This window comes from Cinclus cinclus, chromosome 7 (assembly GCF_963662255.1).
Source record: "Cinclus cinclus chromosome 7, bCinCin1.1, whole genome shotgun sequence".
Lineage (NCBI taxonomy): Eukaryota > Metazoa > Chordata > Aves > Passeriformes > Cinclidae > Cinclus > Cinclus cinclus.
This window is the reverse complement of record NC_085052.1, coordinates 20,581,309-20,602,762: the sequence shown is the minus strand read 5'-3', so window position 1 is coordinate 20,602,762 and position 21,454 is coordinate 20,581,309. Positions and strand designations below refer to the sequence as shown.

General features: G+C 44.1%; 1 protein-coding gene across 2 annotated transcripts in view; it reads right to left on the bottom strand.

Moving 5' to 3' along the window:
- Nucleotides 1–2,596: 2,596 nt before the first annotated feature.
- ZSWIM8 (zinc finger SWIM-type containing 8) overlaps nt 2,597–21,454 on the bottom strand; it is a 58,235-nt gene continuing 39,377 nt past the window's right edge. The window contains exons 13-26 of one of the 2 annotated variants that reach the window (XM_062496615.1): nt 20,061–20,244; nt 19,405–19,503; nt 18,410–18,534; nt 16,908–17,139; nt 16,492–16,644; nt 15,310–15,532; nt 14,827–15,116; nt 13,850–14,073; nt 13,091–13,573; nt 12,335–12,503; nt 9,921–10,094; nt 8,386–8,505; nt 7,264–7,442; nt 2,597–6,071 (exon numbers count right to left, since the gene is read on the bottom strand). In XM_062496615.1, coding sequence (XP_062352599.1) covers nt 5,868–6,071; nt 7,264–7,442; nt 8,386–8,505; nt 9,921–10,094; nt 12,335–12,503; nt 13,091–13,573; nt 13,850–14,073; nt 14,827–15,116; nt 15,310–15,532; nt 16,492–16,644; nt 16,908–17,139; nt 18,410–18,534; nt 19,405–19,503; nt 20,061–20,244 — 2,859 coding nt within the window. In that variant the 3' untranslated portion in view covers nt 2,597–5,867. The remainder of the gene's footprint in view (nt 6,072–7,263; nt 7,443–8,385; nt 8,506–9,920; nt 10,095–12,334; nt 12,504–13,090; nt 13,574–13,849; nt 14,074–14,826; nt 15,117–15,309; nt 15,533–16,491; nt 16,645–16,907; nt 17,140–18,409; nt 18,535–19,404; nt 19,504–20,060; nt 20,245–21,454) is intronic. The other variant, XM_062496616.1, reaches the window with a different exon arrangement.

Genomic DNA, 21,454 nt, shown 5'->3' with positions numbered 1-21,454 from the left:
ACTTCACACTTTATCTCAGACTGTGGTACATCTTTGAGGCTATGCCCAGTAAAAATAAACATGGAACGAGGAATAATTGTTGGGAGGGGCTCAGTAACTATCAATATTATTTTGCTGGTAATAATCTGTCACTCAAGGCAGTGAAGGGCAACTGTGGAGTTCCAGTACCTATTCCTTCCCTCCCCTAGTTGTCTAATTTCTGTACTGCACTAGTTCCTAGTGTTGATGCTAATGACAAAAAAGCACCTGCTGTGGTCAATTCCAAATCTAGGCTGTCCTTACCTGATGAAGAGCTGTTTTCAAATTTGCTGCTTCTCTGACAGCACATGGGTGCAGAAGCTACCTGTTTTACAGACATCTCTTCAAAGCTGTGAAATCAAACATTGCCTCCTAAGAGAAGCTGGTGGAGTATCAGAAACTCTGTGCTACCAAAAAGCCAACAAACCCTATCTTTTTTAGTGAGAGACACTGGCTTGTAGATACTGATCCACCGGCTAAATAAACATTGCAGATCCTCACACTTCCATAAGTAGAAACAAACCTCACCTTCTTCCTCACTAACAGAAGGTCACAGTAACCAGTTCACTTTTAAGACAAGGAAAATGATAAGCACAAAACAAGACCTTAAGGTCCTATTTAACACATTACCAAAAAAATATTATTTTTTGGTAATGTATTAAAAAAATACTTCTTCAATTTGATACAACTGACCCCTTTCAAAAGGAGTAATTTGACCCAGGGACCAGAAAGGTCATGCAACTTTAATAGCCAGGTGCATCAAAGGTGAGAATTGGCAAAACAATAGAAAATTCTGGAACTTGTGCTCACACACCACCTCAGGAATTCAACTAGGATGATATTAAAAGTTGTCTGCTACCTCCTCCTAGTCAGTACAACATTCAGGGAACACTGGCATGAATCTCAATTAGAGGGTGAAGATTTTCTAAGGGAACTGGAGAATTTCTCTGTAGGTGGTAGCATGCATCAAATTCTACATAAAATGCTGATCACTGAAAATTGCAATTTTCATTTGATGGCAACACTGCAAAGACAAACATTCCTGACAGAAGGCTGCACCTCCAGAAAGTCAGAATGACACACAGGAACCTAACAAGCCGCTTGATAAACCTCATCCTGACATTTTTTCAGCCATTACATGCAATTGGAAAGAAAATCCTTTGATTCCTTGCTGATCATTTTGCTGTATCAGGAGTAACATGGCCAGAAAAGTAATGATAAACAGGTCTGAACGTGCCAAATGAAGCAAATCTGCTCAGCCCCTTTGCTGAATCCTGAGGGGCTCCTGGCTGACACCGTGCAACTGCACACAAGACACCACCACAGCAGCAGCAGCCAACATTCACAAGTGTTTTCAGGCCGCCTCAAGCCAGGAATCCCATCCTCCATCACACAGCAGAACATGGATGGAGCACTGGTACCTCCTCTCTATTTATCTGCTTGTTTTTTCTTAAAGGCTTATGGAGGTTAAAAAACACAACAATCCAAGTAATATTCACCCCTGAAATACTTAGCTGGCTGGTTCTGCTACAAAAAGTATTCCTGACCCCCATCTCCACTATCTGCGTGGAAAGAAATAATCTAGTTTTACCTTTAAAGAGTGTTTTTCTTCCAAGACTTGGTTTCTCACCTTTCTCATTTCCATAGCTTTGTCAGCTCTCGCGTCTCTCCACAATGCTTGTAAACCAGCAGGTCCATAGTGTAACACCATGCCAGCAGTCCGAATCCAGCTCATGGTTATGTCACTTGCAATAACAGGATCATAAATCAGGCTGGGCTGTAACCCCTCAGGTGACTGGAAAAGGTGCCTTTCAGGACTTAAAAGTTCTTGGCCGATTTAAATGAGACAGTGTAAGTCTGGCATGGAAGGAGATGTCAGGGACCCAGTCCCTGTTCACACTGCATGCTCTGTACATATACAGCTATGTACTAGATCTAATGCATTTCCACCGTTTTCCCCTTACAACTCACATCCCCTTCATGGCAAAAGAGGAATTGTGCAGCGCAGCCTGGACAGCACTAAGTATTATGAATACTCTAACTGGGAGCAGACAATGGCCTCAAGATAAAAAGTAATCTGTTTACAGAGCACAGTCAGTCTTTACAAGAAGCAGAAACACTATTCAGTAATGGCAGCTCCTGACAGCACACCTGGTTCATCTGCATGGTGCCCTCAGAGAAAGCACTCGGCTCAAATGAAAACCCTCACCCAGAACAGCCCCAAGCTGCACTTCAGCTTCCACAGATTAATGCTACTTTGGGAGAGGTGTCTCCACCACCCTGCTCCAAGTGCAAATACCCTTAAAATGGAAACCGGAAGCAGAAATTTGTTCAAAAGCCAATCAATTATTTGGGGGGCAAGGGGATAGCGAGGGGGAGGCAGATTAGAAAAAAAACCCCACCAACCAGAAGACCCTGCCTTCACCATAATCATGTCAATGCTATTTAATTCAGGCACAGAAAGAGAAAGCACAAAATATTTTAAATAAAGTGTAGTTGAGAGCCATTTGGTCTATGGCTTAACAGGACTTAAAAGAAAAGACATAGAACAGTCAGGGTGAGAAAATGCTGGGAAGGCTGATGGTCCAATTTGCTCTTTTATTTTTTGCACCTCAGTTGAAAATAAAAATTAAAAAAGGTCCCATTAATGGTAGCAATCTGTAAGAACACATTTCTCCATTTGTCTTTTGGCACATTTGCTTCCCAGTTACATCCTGAAAAACACATTTTTTTTTTTTATCCTGCCCATCTCTTAATGTCTACGTAAGAAAACTACAACTTTCCTGCCTCTTACATAAAACTATTTTAAATTTATGCCATATTGTTACAGCTGACAACTTTGACCAAGAGGTAGTGAAGAACCTCATGGGTGCTTCAATGCTTACCCCATTTTCCACTGACTGAGGTTTGCAAGGCTGTTCAGAGCACTGCAGCACTATGTAGCAGTAGCCAAACTGGTGCTAAATAAGCTGGGAAAGTAAAAGCTATATTCTGCTCCAAAACACCAGAGTTCCAGGCTTGACAAAAACCAAACTCAAGCAAAAAAAAATTTTAAACTTTAGTTTCAGCAACTCTCCAGAAGGTTAGTTCTGAATGGGCTCTCCAAAAACCAAAATACAAATCCCAAATACTAGTAAGGACTGTAAACAAAACTAGACGGAGGGGAGCTTTTCAGCTAATTCCAGCTATACCTGTTGCCAGGCACATAATTTCATTACAGGACAGTTCCAACTCACCTTGTTCATGGGCTGTCAAGACACTGAAGTCCAAAGGCAAATACTGTTCTGTTAATTCATATTCCAGGAAAGTGCCTCCAAAAGAAAATTGTAACAGGCAAGAAAGATGGTAATAGGCGAACGTGTCCAGAGACAGAGACACTTCATGTGTTGCTGAAGAACATTTACTCCAAGTGAAAGAACACATGGGTTAAGTGAAAGCCAAAGGAAATTTGAGTTGCCTGCAACCTCTTTTACAGGTCTTCTGCTAAAATGTCTTTTCAGAATTTCTAAGCCTATATATTTTTCCCACTCCTGGAATAGTGACCAAACTAACAAGGCTGCAGTGGGTAATAATTGTTCTAACAGAAAATTAATGCTTCTGGGACCATCAGGGCTCATCCCATCTCTTATAAAGGACAAATACCTCAATAACCTCACAGCCACATGGCAAGGAAAAAAAAATAAAAAAAATCTCCTGCCTCACTTTCTTCTGTCCTTGCTCAGATATATTTCATGGGACATGGGTCAGGAACAACAACAAATTAACAGACACAGTGGTCTGAAAACTTGCCTGTTCAGGGTCTTTGAAAAAAGTGTATTTTTCCAATCAGTATCACAGATGAGGCTGTGACATTTCATTCCCCTATTCAATCCAAATCCTTAATGCTGCAAGTCACTTCTGCTTCTGCTACTTAACATTCAGCTCTTTTACCCATTTCCCTTCTCCATCTTTGCTTTTAAAACATGCTCCTTTCTCTTTCACAGATGTTCTCCTATATGCATTAGAAAGGAAAAGATTAGACTTTACTAGACAACTCATTTTTCTCTAAGCTCCTTTCACAGTTCTGAACGTGCAAGAACCAGAGCACAGAAAGTGTTCTAGGAACCCAAACCTCCCACGCATCATCAAGCTCTGCTCTCCAGCAAAATCCAATTCTGCCCAATAACAGGCCGCTCATTATCAACACAGACTTTAGTTTAAAAACGACAGAACTTACTAACCCATTATTACGACCATCTGCATTTCTAGTTAGCATGTAACTAGACACTTTATGGGGGAACACAAGAAGCTATAAGGAGATCTTCAGTTACTGTTGCACAATCAGAAGAACCTCAGTCATACTCTGGCCAGTGTAGTACACAAAGCCAAACCAAAAGAATATATTAATTTCTTTTGCTCTGTGCCTATGAGCTATTTTTAATAAGAGTATAATTGAAAATATCAAACAGGCACATATTTCTAACTTGCATAAACTAAAACTTATTGGCTAGACCCAAGTAAGCAAAATACATTACTATTGAGAAACTCAAGTCTTAACATCCATGACTCATCCAGCTTCCACTTTTAAAAGTCCTGAAATTTATGTGCTTATACACTTAAGGTAACTAAACAATTTTCTGCAATGCTGTCCCTACTATATCTCTTTCACAGTCCACCAAGTACCTCTCTAAATACACAGTAGCAGCTGTTGCTCTGCACAATACTTGGGAAATACAAGGCTCTGCACTATCTCACAGTATCAAAGCTAGAAATACATCCACTGACTGACAGAACTGTAGGCAAAACATCCCAGGCTTACCATGAACTCTACCAACACCCACCAAACACGTACCTCAGCCTCTGCAGAGGCACGTCATTCTCAGAGCAGCACCAGGCCTTTGAGTGCCAGCTTGTGCTGGATTGCTGCTCCTCAGAGCACAGCAGCCACCTACCAGGGCTCACAGGAGCTCCCACTGACACACAGCTGGCCAGCTCCTTCACACTGCCAACATCATAGCAGAGAGAAGAGAGAGTCAGTCTAAGAAAACAAGTGTTTAATCAGGAAACAAGAAGAGACGAGGGATAAGAAACTGATTACAGGAGAGTAATACCCCAGCCAAAAGAAACAGGATTGTACAACTTGAAACAACCAGGATCAAAACATTCTATGGGACAGCAGTGCCCAGTGAGAGACACTCCTGAGAAAGAGCCCAAACACTTCTGGCAGTCTCCAGGCAGCTCAGTGCAATAAAGGACTCACTGCCCAAACTCCAGCCTATGTCCTCAGCTGCTGCGGAAAGCTGCAGAGGTGGCCCTGGCCCTGCTACTCCAGTCTCAGCTTCTCTCACCAGGAGCTGCTGAAAGGGATGGAGGGAGCACACTCTGTGCACTGCAGTTCCAGCCACTCCCCAACAGGAGATGGTGTGTGGAGTAAGAGAAGCCCCATACCAGGGGAAAAAAAGAAAAAAAAAAAGTTTACACATTTATAAATGCCAAAATAAATATTTAAGACAGAATCCCCAACCCCTCTAACATGTGCGTAATCACACTGCAAACTGCTCGCAGGAAGCCTCCCAGGGCTCAGGGAAAAAAGCAGTGACTACACCACAGGGCAGCCAGCTCAACTTCCTTCTCATTTCCTGATGCTTCTGAAGCCTGCAGCCCACTGAGAAGGAGGAGGAAGAGCGAGCAAAGCAGAGCGCCAACACGCAACAGTGCTGGAGAGGAATGTCATGGTATAAATACATCAGATCAGTGGTTTCCAACGAGTTAAAACTAAAATAAAAAAGACACCAGAAGGAAGGATGGTGTAAATGGAACTACAACTATGTTGGGCAAAGGGTTGTGTGTCCGTGGAGCTCCACCCGACGTCACGGTGAGAAGGTGGTCATTTCCAGAGAGACCCTTTGCCACAGCTCCTTTGTCTGCTTGCTGCGCTTTAGGTTCTGGAGAATATCATTAAACTGCATCATGCCCATGGGAGTCAGGCAGAAGGCGCTTCTGGCGCTGCGGATGGCATTCACAAAGTCATCGTAATCAGCTGGAGTGAGATGGATCAGCCGATGATGGATGTACTGGATGGGAACAGGGAAAGAGCCGTAAGGCATTTGCTCACCACCCTCCTGCTGGTGGAACTCGGAAGACTGAGCTCCCAAGGCAATAAGTCACATGGTCCTGTTACCCACCAGTGGTCCCAACGCTCACAGCTCTGACAAAGAAGAGTACCTCAAAAGCAGCAGTGCTGTATCCTACACCACTGTACACCCAAGAGCAGTGCTCCCTCAGAGCACCAAAATGCAGCACAGAGCATCAGCAAGTGCCCTCTGTGTCATAAGCACTGAATTGGGCCCTAGTACAGCACTAAAGGGCCAGGTAACACTCTATCCCACCAGCATCTAACCCTCACAACCTTTCATTCTCCAGGTTACGCCCAGCCTGGTCACTGCATATCTCCTTTGCTAAGGCACATGGGCTGAGTAAAGTTTACACTAAATTGCTACAAAATACCTCACCGCTTAACACTGCCACTTCTATCAGCTTCTCAAAGAAGGCCCCAAAGCAACAGGTTTAGCTTTTGAGGTCAAATGAAGAAGCTGTCATGTCTCCAAAATATTGCCTAGGGTGATAAAACAGCTAATCTGATCTGGACAATACAGCTACAGAATCACCCTTTGGCCATTTATTCAAGAGAAGCAGGTATATGTAAGGTGTCCTGATTGCACTGTTTTAAAGAACAGGCAGCTTTGGTATCCCAGCTGCCTCACTGAAACACTGGTTACAACAAAGCCTGGGATACCTGCACTGGTAGCTAACCAAGCCATTTCCACTGCTGATGTCAGCACTGGCACACCTGCCAGGGTGAAGAGGGGAAAACAGGCTACTACTAACAAGGCAAGTAAAAAGGATGGGCTAGGGACGGGGTGGACAGGGGCTTGAAAACAGCAAAGAAAGTTCAGAAGTTAAAAGGCACACATATTATTCAAAGGATGAAGACACACAACCACCTCAGCCTTTGTGGAAGAACACAGGAGGCAGAAGGCCTTGGCAGAAGCAGTACAATGAGCTCCTTTGCATACAGCCCCCATACAGGCAAGTGATACCAATTCCAGTCCCTGCTAAGGGAGAAGGATGCATCAGGAAACAGACCACTTCAGCTCTCAGTACCCAAGGCCCCTTCCCCTCTGCACATACACACACAGGCAGCATCTGGCAAGGCAGGCAATGGCCTGGCAGCTCTGACAGGCAGGAAGATAAGCCACATTTTACCTGCATATAGGCCTGCTGGCACCTCTGCACCAGCTGGTGGAAGGCTGGGGTGCGCAGGTGGTTGTGCACATGGGCAGGGTTGAGCCTCTGCAGAGCTTCCATGAGGATCTCCTGGAGCACAAAAGGGCTCAGCACCCCCTTGGCCGCACCAACGCAAAACTGATGCACGTAGTTTACACCTGCACAGAAGGAAGTCAGAACAAGTGTTAAGATAAGAGACACACAAGAAATCACACTTCACAGCAAGACCCTCGATCTGGAGCACCTTCTCAGTGTAATGCATCCTCCAGCAGGCTTGAGGGAGACAGTCTAGCAAACTCATGGGGACAGAGAAGATTCTGCTATATCCTTCAGGTCTGAGGAGAGAACAGGTACCACTCAGTTACTGGTGTTCCCAAATTCACCTTTCTTTAAAGGAGATGTGAAAGCAAACTAATGTGGCAAGGGAACTAGAAAGAAAAGGATAGCACTGTACCTCCTCCATTGTTTCCTGACTGCCCGACAAGGAAGCACCTAGATGCCTCAGCACTCAGGCTTTAAGGAGGCTGTAGACATAAAATTCCCCACCACTTCCTACAGTGGAGCCCTGCCAGCAAGAGCAGCAAAATCTGTGCCACTAAACAGGCTGTTCGTAAAGATTTTTTAGTTCTTACTGCTTATGAAATAATTTAAAAAGTGAGCTGACAAAAAAGTTCCAAGAGTAAAATGGAAGTAAAAACAATCCCCCCCCCCCAAAAAATAGGTGTTTTTAGCACCTACTGCTATAAAAAAGTCTTCACAGAAGGTATAAACATAGGTAAGAAAGAGGAATACCTACTATATAGTGGAAACAGAAAAGTAACTATCAACATTACAGAATGGAAGAGATACAAGCTCTGAACCCTGACCAATCTCATGTACTTCATCCAGTGCCTCAAAGTTCAATAGCATGCCTAGAGAACCCAAAAATGGGACAAGCGAGTGGATGGAAGAGCAGTAGGGACCTTCTGAAACGCTCACAGGAATGGGATCAATATCAGGATCGCCCAATCCTTGCAGTTTCACTCCTTCAAGAGCTTTTTTCCCCACCAAGGCCCAAATCCCAGCAAGTGGATTTCTGTTAAGTACTGCTCTGAGCCTTACCTAACTTTGCAGCTAACCCAAGGAGCCATTTTACATCCTCAGTGTAGGGTGGGCTGCGCGAGAAGTTGTTGGGATGGTCGTTGTGAGCTCTTCGGCCAAGCATCTCCAGAGCCAGCATCCCTGTGAGAAAGGGGCAGCCACAGTCAAGCAGCACTTCTGCCCAGTAAGGCTTAATCTAGCATTTCGCTCACTGCAACACAACCTAACTGGCCTGTCCTTCACCAACAGAAAATTCCACAAAGAGTCCAGACAGAAACAAAAGCCCAATCTTGGAACCTGCCAACACAGGAACTATCTGCAAGAACATCTGGATCTGCTCTCCAGGCTGGGAAACCTGCACAGCCATCACCCATCACCACAGCTGCGAAGAGACACTCAAGCACCCACAGCAGCATCAAGCAGAGCCCCAAAGGCTGCACTACAAGAGGTGTCCTGAAAGCAAAACTTTTGATCTAAATTTTGCAACAGAGAAGCTACCCAAACCAACCTACTCTGCTGCAAAGACAACAGGCCACCACTGAGCTGCAGTATTGCCAATCTGTAAATATTTCACTTACGCCATTACAGTTCTTCAGACAAATCCACCCATTTAAACAGTATTCAAATACCAACATGTGCCATGTCTTGATCTTCCAGACTGTCTTCCCTGCCTGTGCCTCTCTCTTATTCAGGCTATTAAGCACCCTACATGGCTTGCCATGTAACACTGTGATGTTTCAAACAACATCCTCACCCCTTTCTAGCTAACAGGTACTCTATTCCACACAAGTAACTATTCTAGCTTTCAACAAAAATGCCAAGCTTCCCTTCCATTTTCTTGCTGTTTCTCTTCCTTTGCTTATTTTAGAGGCTTCCTTCTCCTACACCAAGTATCCACTGGGTTGGACCACGAGTATGTACAAGTAGCTTACTACTTACCACTATAATAGCTTACTGCAATCTAAGCTTAATCCCAAACCCCAAGACTGATATCCTTGTACCAGTGGCAATTCAGGCAGACACACTCGTTTTCTCATAACTAGTGAGACTGGGAAAGGAATGCTAATAATATACCCACTCTTCACTAAATGTAGGGTCCCTCTGCATCTATCTTCAAAAAGTTAACTCGAGAGGCACAGGGCACTTCCCTTTGTGTATCTGAAAACTCAGCTTGTATTAAACTAGAGGTGTCCCCTCCCCAACCACGAGCAGCAGGAGCCAAATATTATCTTATCATAAAGTCACAACTTGCACAGTCACATCCTTGGAGCCCTATTCAGGCTCCTTTACGTACATCTGCTGAAAGGCAAGACTTCCCAGCTCTAACCCACTTAGCTTTCTTTCCTGCTCTGATGGTCCTGAAAAGAATTGTTCAATCTTACAATGCTTTGCCTTCATTTTTAGACTCCACATCTGATCATTAACTTGCTTTTCCCATGTCCCTCAGGTGCATTCACCCCCAACAGTAGCAAATTGCCAAACTGACAGTGAAAACCTGCAGCCTTGCCCTGAATCCCTCTCAAGGGGGCTACAGAAAGCCACTTGGCCATCCTTACCAACTCGGTATGCAGAGTGGAGGTAGTGCAGACCCTGGGGGCTCACAGGCTGACTGTGCTGCTCATCCTCGGCAGGAAAACCCCCTGTAACAAGGGAGCTGGGCTGTGAGGACAGAGCTGTCAAGGAAGCACCCTGAATCGCTGGGAACGTTGATCCTGCATGGACACTGCCTACTGAAGAGAGCAAAACAGCAGCATTAGGACCCAGCACCAGCCTAAAAGAAGGTTTACTTGGGGCATCATCTCCTTCACCTAACTGCCCCCTGCCAATGTAGGGTTATGTTCCCCTAAACAGAACAATATAGCAACCAAAACCCACAGGCTTACAACTGAAATACAATGGGCCAGGAATAGCTTTAATCTGTTTGCAAGGTGGGCCTGATGGGGTCAGCTACATGTGTGTCCATTTCCTCTCTAGTATCTGGTGAATATGTACAAGATCCATGTTTTATTTATAAATGTGTGTGTTGATTCAAAGGCCTTTGCTATTATTAAATAAAATGTTTGGTTCTGATTTCTTGTCCAAGGAAATAATTGTGTATGTCTACATCTGATGAGAAATTGCTAGGAAGATTACTGAGCAGGAACAGAATTAAGTCACTCAAAGATCAAGTCCAACAATGCGAGGTTCTTCCACTTCAGCTGTATGACAGCTGTCACTCTGTTCAGGAAGGCTGCCACTGGAGGCTGACGTCCAATCCGTCCTTGGAAAGAACAGTCACTGCACACTGGCAGCATGTATCAACAGTAAAAACAGCAAGGAGACTTAAGAAGTTGTCACCTTAAGACACTGAACTAGTATGAGCAAACTCAAGGGAAATGACAGGTTTCAAATGCAAGTCCATTGCATTGTACCACCTAAACTTGTACTGACAGCAGCTAACACCGAGTCACTAAACTGCACTCTGACAAGACTCAAATTTATCCCTCTCAAGAAAGATGCAAAGAGTAAAAAGCAAGGTTTGCTTGAGAACTCCAGAGCTAGATGCCATTAAGCATATGAAAATCCTTACCCTTATTTCACAGCTTCTCTGTGATGCCAGTTTGAGCAATGCTCTAAGTTCCGTATTTTTCCCCTCCATGTCTGCTAGTGAATAGTTGAATACCTGAGAACAGTGTGTGTCTCAGGAAAGATCTGTCTGACCTCCTCAACCAAGGAGACAAAGGGTACCAAACAACTCACAAAGTGGGGCAAAATTCATACTTGATTGAAGTCTGGCCAAGGAGAATAACCCATAAGAATGAGCTAAATTATTGCCAGAGCTCAAGCACCACCACATGACTCTGTACCTCAGGAACACTGAAACAGTACTGTAAGACATGAAAATAAGTTTATGGAACCTGTAAACAATGGCAACTGGAAAGGGTGGAGTTTTCTTCTCCTTTCAGTATTTTAAGTGTTCTGGGATGAACCGGCACTTCTGGAAGATTCATAACACTTTGGAGAAATGGATTCTCACAATGAAAAGTCACAGCATCAGACTATGACTAAGGCTGGCAGCTATCAGATCCTAAGGCCTTCAGGACTGTTGTATTTGCTTTTGTGGTGGCTTTTTAGCACCAAAATATAGAATTAAAAAACCCTGAAATTAATATCCCTATATTCTAAACATGAAGGAGGCCAACACAACTCTTAAGTATTTTTCCACATACCAGTCTTCCAGAACCTGCTGAGTTGTAACAAACTATAAGACCACGGAAATATTACAGCCTCTCCAATGAGGGGTTAGCAGAGACTGGGGTCAAGCATGACTCACTGGTGCAAAACTCCATGGCAATGCCAGCACGTCCACAATTCAGTCAACATCTGCTGGTCCCAATACTACACGCTGCTTGATGGGTTTTCACCATCACTTGAGCCCTAGCACAACACATGAGCAACCATTCCAAATGCCATTAACATGACTCTGCCAAAACATCTACCTTCTCCGATAGTTCCAACGTTTGGGCACTGGCTGCCTCCAACCCTTTCAGGCAGCAAAAGAGATTTAATAGTGCTTCTATAGCAGCAGTCTGCCTGCTTCCTGCACTCTGCTCATCTGACCCAACAGAATTACGTGAGTCTGCTCAAGATCATCTACGCTCACCTTGCCCAAAGGAGAGCATGAATAAAGCTTTTTTAGAAATCAGAAAGGCCACAAGGGGTCCAAACATTACTTAGTCTTGAGGCCAAAATAATCTCATACTGGAAATTCAGCTGAACAGAAGTTTCTCTCTGCTAGCTGTATCAGGCCCCCTTGGGAATCCCAGTAGCCTGGAGCACGTACACCTTTAGAACAGCATGCAATTGGGCAGAACTTTTCAGTGCAAGAACCCTCGTTCCACCTGTAATCAATGAGGAACAGGACCTCACTGGGGAACAGCAAAGAGACAGTAAAGAAACCTCTGCTGCCCAGCCCAGAGCTGACACTTACGCGCTACATTGGAAGACAGCGAAAGTCCCGTCTCGCTATGGTAGGGATGCACAGCAATCTGCGTCATGGAAGGGACGGGCACGCCAGGGAAGGACACTGCTGTAGCTGCCAGGGACGGTGCTGTTACTGAGTAAGGGTACTGCGCCCCTATGAATGCAGGATGGACACCCTACAACAGAAGGCACGCAACAGTCACGTCTACTTCACCCGACCATCTGGAAGTAACTCAAAACATCACCTCCCCACACCGCCCTCAGAGCTTGACAAGTCCAGTGTGAAGGAAGCAAAGGAGGAACCTTGCACCACATGAGCATTACGTCTGCTTGCTACTCTTCCTTTAAAAAAACTAATCAGTTCACAGAAAACCCCTCCAAGACCTTCAAAAATAGGCAAAGATTAAAATAACCTTTATTTGATTTTCCCAGTGTAGTCTCTATTTAGCCTGCAAGCTTCTCAAGAAGATAAGCTCTCTGTCTAGTGCCTTCTGAGAAACTACAGAACAACAGAAATTTAAAACTATTGATGTATTATATTTTATATTCTCTTGAGACTTCAAATGCAGCCACAGAAGGCACCTTATTGTGCAAATGCTGAGCTGGAGGGCCAAAGTAAGTGTCACCAGCTGGCAAGCGAGAGCAGAAGCTTGATCTCAAATCCTGACAGGTCTGAACCCCACGCTCTCCCTACCCCAACATACTCCCCCAGAAGCAGCCACACAAGGTGACAGCAAACAAACAAGGCACAGCCAAAACTCACCTGCGGATACGCCGAGCCAGGGACCGGGAAGACAGCTGGGCGTGGCATGTGCTGGATAGTGTGTCCAATATACTGGGGATTACAGGGGATGTGAGTTTGAAGGGTGGTGTAAGGGTGGAGACCCTGCGTGTGTGTATGTGCCATTGCTGGCCCTGCCACCGTGTGCTGCTGATACATGGTTGACCCCACGGAGATCACTGGCATGACAGTTGCTGCCGCAGTTACTGCAGCTGCCACTGTCACCGTGGTGGGCTCTGAGGTCACCCGGCTGTCTGCCAAGCCACGCGCTGCTTCAGACGCGGCCCGTGTGCCGCCGGCACTGCAGCCAGTGGCACCTTCTCTCTGGGCTGGGGTCCCACCAACAGTCTGCTCGTAAAGCCAGTACCACTGATGAGCTACTTCAAAGAGGACTTCTGGGTACACACCACCTCCTTTGGCTGCCTCTTCTACTGCCATGCAGGCCTTTTCCAGCATCAGGTTGTCCTGGGAGCAGTGAAACAGAAGTAGTTAAGAATGCAAAACAAGAAACACAAGAAGGAAAAACTACAAGAGAGGAGAAGTACAAGGCACTGACTAACACTATAAGGGATCAGCCAGATGCCATGCAGCAGAATAATCAGTGTTATTAACGAAACATAAGAAATCCAGAGAACTGGGATTAATGCTGGGCAGTAGCAAAGGAGCCAACCTATGGGTAACAGCAGCACATCCTTGATGTTAGAAATCAGCCTCCACTAGCAGCTGCCATATGATGCTCACCTGTTCCTTACACTGCACCAGAGCCCTCTGGATCTCATTTGGGTTCAGGGCATGGGCATGAGGCAAGCAGCTGAGTGCCAGTTCTGCAGCTGCCCGCACCATGTTGGAGTCTCTGGCCCGTGAAGCTCTGTCTGCCAATGATGCCACCTCTGGGGGAGTCAGATGTCCATCCCAACACTCCACCAAGATGTTCAAGGCTGCGCTACCAATCTCCATGGCCTGCCCTAAGAGGAATAGTGAGAGAGACTCTCACACCACTGTATGCTCAGCACAGTTACAGACAGCTTTCTCTCAACAGCAGGCGCACTCTTCACTTCCTTCAAGAGCAGTGACACAGCCCAGTCGCTTCCCTTAAGGTTCACATCAAATTTAGATGTTTGCTCCCAAAACAATGGGCAAACAAGAGCCCTCCACGAGCAAGCAGTCAGTGAGGACACCATTAACTAAGTTAAGTTATCTTCATTGGAAATAGAAAAGAGTACTTGCCATAGCTGATTTTAGCTATAAACCAGTCTGGACTGTCAGCCTATTTCATCATGTCAGGAAAACATGAATTTTCAAAGGTGTGGTGATTAGGCCTCTCAAAGCCATATGGATAGGTAGTAGGTATGGGTGCAATCAGAAAGAAGAGGAAAGTGAAAACTGAACACAGCCAAAGAGCATGTTCAGACTTGACAAATGTCTGTCTATACAGCTTAACTCTGAAGGAGAGGTAAAGACCAGTCTCTGTATGAGAGGAGGGCTTTTTAGACTGAAGCACGTTGCAGTACAAACAAGAGGAAAAAAGTCACAAGAACTTTGCAGGGTAAAGTAAGCACCACCGCGTAAATCACTGCTGATTAGCAACTACTGTAGCTGTGTGAACTGCTTACATGGCTCCTACAGCACATCAGCATCACCATTTTCAAGAACAAGCTTGCCTCCCCTACCCCACTTCCTGCCCAAAAGTAAGCCTCCCAATAAAGTTTTGCTGTAACCTGTGATCCAAGAGACATGGGAGGAGTAAGTTCGAGAGAGCCAGTTGGGAGACACGAAGTTGTGCAGCCCAAGTGCATACAGCCCAATCTCAAAGGCGCAGAGGTGAAGGTTGCGGTGTGGTCCCTGGTGCCCACCACTGGAGGAAGGGTGGGTGAAGATAGAGGTACTGCTGTTTCCACCTGCTTTGATAAGGACTGTCTTGGCCAACTCAAAGTAGAAATGAGCAGCTGCCTCTGAGGGCTGGTTTGGGACATGAGGAGCATGGCTCTCCAGCCGCCTCCCTTTATACCTAGAGGAAAGACAGAGGAATCTTTCAGACAAGTACCCCAAACTTGCCAGCTGGAGCTCCTGTCTTTAGGGGTCAGAGGAAACAAAGCAAATTTTCCCTGTAAAGTATTTCCCGATACACATGTGCCCGGTCCCCATCATCAGGCCTAGATGTTGCCTCTGCGCATTACTCATTGCCAGGTACTATTCATTACCTGCCAACTTCCACAGTCTTTGCACGAGCTCCCCCACTGGCTCTCCTACTGCCACTGGAAGAGGAAGATCCCAGTGAATCACTTGAAGAACTGCTGATGCTGTCACTGTCCTGTCCTCTACCCCAGGATGTTGTTGCCCAGCCCCCACGTAGGGGACGCCGACTGAGAGTTGGAGAACTGTCAGAGGTGGTCTCAGGAGCACTGCTGTCAATACTAGCCATACCTACAACACCAGAACCAACACAGAAATGTCACCAGGGCTGGTAAATGCAATGCAAGGTAAACTCCGAACCATATCACCTGCAGTCCCAACTAAGATCAGTTGTGTCAGTGACTGCCTTAGGGCTGACAGGCATTAATCATAAATTAAGAGAGACTAAACCAAATCAATTTGGCCACAGATATCAGTGTCCTTCTGTAGCTCTTGGATTAAAATGCAGAAGAGTCCAAGAACAAGATATCTTTATTTCCCCCTTCACACCATCACAGCCCCTCACTCTACCTGCCAAGCTTTGTGGCAGAGGATAACAACAAGAAGGAAATATACATACAAAGTCAAGTTCCACGGATTATACAAACAGGAAGAAAACCCTTCAGATGTATGCTGCACAACATTCACATCCTCTGCCTCTAACTTATACCCTTCCCAAGAGAAGTGTAGCGAGGCAGCAGCTTCCCTGAATTTGTTTCTGGATCCACTGCTGCACTCCCAGAGTCAGCAGTCATTCAGCTCCAGGTATCGAATCCACCACACAAAACATAACTGGTGCAAGAAAGGCATGGTATCTTGCGATACAGAAAGGGGCAGGAAATTTTTGAAGTAAATATTATTTGTCCATGTCAAACACCTCAGAGACACTGAGCTACTTCTGTTGTTCAAGAAAAGCTGACATGTAAAATCCCAGAGTCATAGAACAGGTTGCTCAAAGCCCCATCCAAGCTGGTCTTGAACACTCCCAGGGATGGGGAATCCATCACTTCTCTGTGCAACCTACTCAGAGCCTCACAACCTTCACAGTAAAGAACTTCTTCCTAACATCCAATGTGACTCTCTCCTCTTTCAGTTTAAATCTGTTATCCTTTGTCATATCACTACATGTCCTTGTAAAAAGTTCCTCTCTAGCCTTCTTGGCTACACCCCAGCAGACTGCCGAACAGAGCACTAGGCTAGTCCATTCTCACCTGTGTGTTTCTTCTTCTGCCTGACAGGTGAACCCCAGCACCTCCCATTGTATCCACCTCGGTTTCCAAGGGCCAGACGACTGGGGACCTTTCCCTCTTGTTTCAGAACAGTGGCCTCTGCAGCTGGCTCACAGGGGGACCTTTGAGAGCTCTCTGCATAAACAGAACAGCGACAAGGTAAACATTATCTTGCTTCTGTATTTCTAAAACCAGACATGGCCATTTAAAAGACACACATATCAAAAGATAAAGGATTTTTATAAAACGAATGGTGTTTACGAGCAGGATTGTCTCAGTTTTCTTTCAGTTATAAAGCAGATAATCTGACACTAGGCCAAGAACATTTGACTCAAGAGTTGGAAAACAGGCTGTAACTATGGAAAATTTTAGCATAGCTGTTACAAAGCACTTCTTACCCTGTGTACTCTTCTCCACAAAGTTCTCGGGACTGCTCTGGACTGCAGTGCTTACAGCAGCCTGCTGAGTGACAGAAGTCCCTGGAAGCTGCTGGATAGCTGCAGCAGACTGAGCAGCATGTTTGGAAGGAGATTTCTGATTTGCAACTGTAGGCTTGCTGGATGAGTAGAAGGAACTCAGCGTCTGTGGCTTGTGAGTTTGACTCTCTCTGTCCAGGAGTTTGTCTAAAATCTTTAGCAACAAGGGGAAAAAAAAAAAAAAAGGCACCCAGCAGAAGGGTAAGACCAAGCATGACACTAAGACAAAGAGGGGAAGTACCAAATTAACTTCCTGGTGGACAACAAATTTCATTTGTTGGAGAAAAAAAGAAAATGTATTTTCTAGAAAATATGCATCATCTTCCTGCACCAAAGAGCAATGCAATGCACAGTTGAGAACCATGTGGTCTGCACTACTTGAAGAAGCAAAGATTCAGTAATATCCCATTTTCCCTTGAAACAGCCACTGGCTTTACTTGAAAAGCACCCAAACCTCACAAAAAAAAAAAAAAAGAAGCAATTCTGCTATATCAAGGACAGAATGGAGAATTCTAAATTTAGTTTTGCCAGATGATGTTTAAGTCACAAAAATTCCACACTCACCATTCAGAAAATCCTGTCATACATTACCAAGAAACTGGCAAAGCCACTAGAGAATCTGCTTTATACTGGCCTACAGTAACATTTTCTTATCATAATTTATTATGCAATTGGGGAACAATGCATCACCACATTCTAAGGGTTTGTCCACTTCTGCTGTTTGTTCTCCATATTTAATCAACACCACAAGTCTGACAGACCATTTATGTGCAGATGATTGGTATCACAATGTCCCTGTAATTCCCTGGAGAAGAGTATAGCAAAAATGCTTCTCTTCTAGGAGACAAAAAGACACTAATAATGTAGTTCTTGCTGTGTAGGAGGATTTCTGAATATAAAGGATTAATAAAACCCTTTCTTGAAGCTTCAGCAATTTTCAATATTATTCCTTCCTTTGGGGTGGACAGGCAGAGTTTTACTCTCTCTCTTGCATAGGAAATTAAGACACAGGTGTACTGAACTAGTATATCAAAGAGATGAGAGGCTAAGAAACAGAAGCTTTGCTAGCTCTACTGCTCTGCAAGCCAATATCCCTGCAGCAAAACATATGCAATTCCCAGACCATACACAGACTGCACACCAAAAACCCTTAGGAGTGGACTTGTCTTAGCAATAAAAGCAGTAACAACACATCTCCTGACTGGATCCTAAGAAACCTATGGAAAGAATGCCACTCCCAGGGCAATGTGCTCTGTACAATCAGGTTTTGCAGCAGTGGATGAATATAAATACCACAATATAGCTTGTAAAACATCAGTATGTGACACAGCAACTTATACTCACTGGCAAAACTATCAAATCCATCAAAACCCAAACATGGTTTTGCCTTCCTTCTCCCTCTCCCCTTTCAAAGGGAAACTCACCTTCTTCAGCTTAGACTGATCATCCTTGTAAGTAATCATCAGGACTAGAGCCAAATCCCCTTTTTCCCTTCGTGTGCCTTCACACAATAGAGGATGTTCTGCTTCACTGACAGTTGTTTTCATACCTGCAGCCCATAAAAGAGAGGATGTAGAGACAAGTGAGCTCATGGGGCTACACTACATCCTGAGCACTGTCTATACCTCAGACTGTTTTATTCACCTCACTATTACAGGCAAAATGAGATTTTTTTTTCCCCTCTATTTTTCTGTTAACTTCAGGAATAGGCCACGAATAAAGAGAAGTTGCAGTCTGTCCCTAGAATACTAAGTTTGTCACAACTGTCAGAACAACCAGATACTAAAAGGCCACAAGAAGAGTCCAGGCAAGCCTATAACCCTATATTGAAACAAACCTTTTGTACAAGCCAACATTCCAACACCATAAAAAACTCATAATCTTTCTTTCAAAGATGAGGCAACAGAGCACAGGCCTTGTCTAATGCATTTTATTCCTTTCTGCATACTGCTTTAAAACATGCATACAGTACTGCTTTGTTGTTGAAGCAAATGAGGCAAGAATTCAGTATTATGCTAAGATCCTGAATTATATGATAATGCTTGAGAGTACTTCTGATAGTCTTTCACTACCATTGTCCAATACCTTCAGAAATTATTGCCTTTTAGTCTCTGAAACTGTCCACTTCCACTGAAGTCCAGGTAATACATGTTTCATGACAAAGGAGCAAGCAGAAAGCTGAAATTCATGTTACTACCTAAACATTGAGTTCCTGTCCTGTATTCTTCTTCCATTTTTTCACAGCTTTGCAAGGATAACTCAACCCTGAGATGTGGAATCCTGCATCTGGTTCTGTCAAACTCTGCAAACACTTCTATTTCTGCACCAAATTGGAATGAACTACTAACTCTCACCATTCAAAATGGGAAAGTATGCCAAACATGGATGAAGGTAGACTTTTCTTGTAAAAGACTCTTACCAAGAGCAGCAACAGCTGCCTCAAAACCAAGCTCTTCATCTCCAGGCATTTCATAATTCCAATTACGGCTTGGGGGTCTAGAGCCTGTAGGAGAAACCACTGCAAGAAAACAGTAGAATTAGTGTTCATCTTTCAAAGCTAAGGCTTCAAAGCAAAAGAAGCTTCTGAGAACTTTCTGAATTTGCAGAGCTTCCCGTGGTCCTATTCTTAGCTCCATACCAGTTGCAAGTCCACAGCACCTTATGGGGTTTTTTTTCCATTTCTCTCTCTAACCTCAGAAGGCTCCAAACCAGGTGTACTGCCAAGTCAGTCTTCTAATTGCTGTGTTCTTTTTAAATTCTAGATTTATATTAGCTTCCTCTGAATATAACCAGCATAAAAGCAGCAAAGTCAGTAATTGCTAACTATTTTATAAACACACAGAGTGCTGAAACGTGTTGAATGTGCAGCTGTTTTCAAATGTCGGCAGAAGAAGAAACAGTTCCATTGGGGAACAAAATATCTTTAAAGTAAGGTAGAGTAAAGTGCAAGCAACAGCACATGAAGACTAAAACTTTGGTCACTCTTATATAGAGGACAGTTTCTCTTTGAAAATCCCTCAAGACCTGGTATCTCAGAATATGCCCTGTGCACAATCACGCCAATGCAGTCAGTACCTGGAGTGCACAGCATGTCAAATATAAAGCTTGCCAACATCAGAGGCAGGACAGGACGGTAATCACACAATGTCCCTTCTCGCAGCTCTTCAGCTCTTCCTCGAATAGTGTTCATCTCATTGGTGCCCAAGGGAATCTTCTTCAAGAGGGCTGCAATCTCAGATTCCTGATAAGCCAATTTCACCTGGAAGTATCCACAAGGAAACAGAACAGCTGTCAACACCACAGGCCCCTGCGGGGAGCAGACCATTGTCCCCTATATATAAAATACAACAAAAATTTTTAATCAGTTTATTAAATGAGAGCAATGTTTACCAACCTAGCCACCTTTACCATTTTCTCCACAATGAAAGCAGGTTTTCAAATCTATTACCAGTCTTGCTTCATATCTATACAATTTTTCTTATTCAAATGATCACTCTTCTGCTGCATACAGAAAAAATGCATCAGCTCTCATAAGAACATCAGCAGAAGCATCTGACTGGATAGGCCAGTGGAAAAGGTGGCTACTTGTAACTGTAGGAAGAAAGGATGCTATGTTAAGTGATACACCCATCTGAGACACCAGAGACTGATCAGCAGAAGAATGGGCACAGCATAGCAGCACTCATGCCATCAGGATGAAGACATTTCACTACTCTGTGCCTGCATTATCTCCATTCTTAACACATGAAAGTAATAGCTTTCTTTAGGTAAGTTGCCAATCTCACAATCTTCTAATCAGACCGTAAGAAGTACAGATAATTAGTGTAATAATTGTAGTTGGTGGATAACTAGCAACAGTACACACTCTTAAGGGACTGAATAACTCTGCAGTGAAAAGCAAGATAGCTGTAAATAACACAGACATGATATTCACTGGACAGTTTTTTTCAAAACAGAAATCCTCATAGTAATCAAGGAGTGTCCAAAATAATATGCATATGCTCATTTGCCTGTGAATGAGGTATCAGCAAAAGCAGTAATTTTCAAGCACATAACAATTGTACCAATTCTCCCTAAGGAATAAATTTCAAACCATTTCACTGATGCAAATATCGACAAATATGGATATTTACAAAAGATTTTATTTTCCCCAGATCAGTGAAGCAAAATGAAAACATATTTAAGATGATAAGTAGGCTAATCTAATCAAAATAATACATTCATAGAAGATTTTGTACTCATTTTAAAAATGTTCAGACCTACGGTTTCATATGAAATCAAAGACCTTTTGGTACATGACGTCTGAGCTTCCCATCACTGAAGGAAACAACAGCTGAAGTGATTGCTAATAATTTTTTTAGCAGATCAACACGTGCTAATGGGATGTGCACTCAATTCAGTTCCACTGCAATCCAATGTAAGAAAACATAAAAGCACAACCAACCTTCAGGTGCTGAAATTTAAACCAT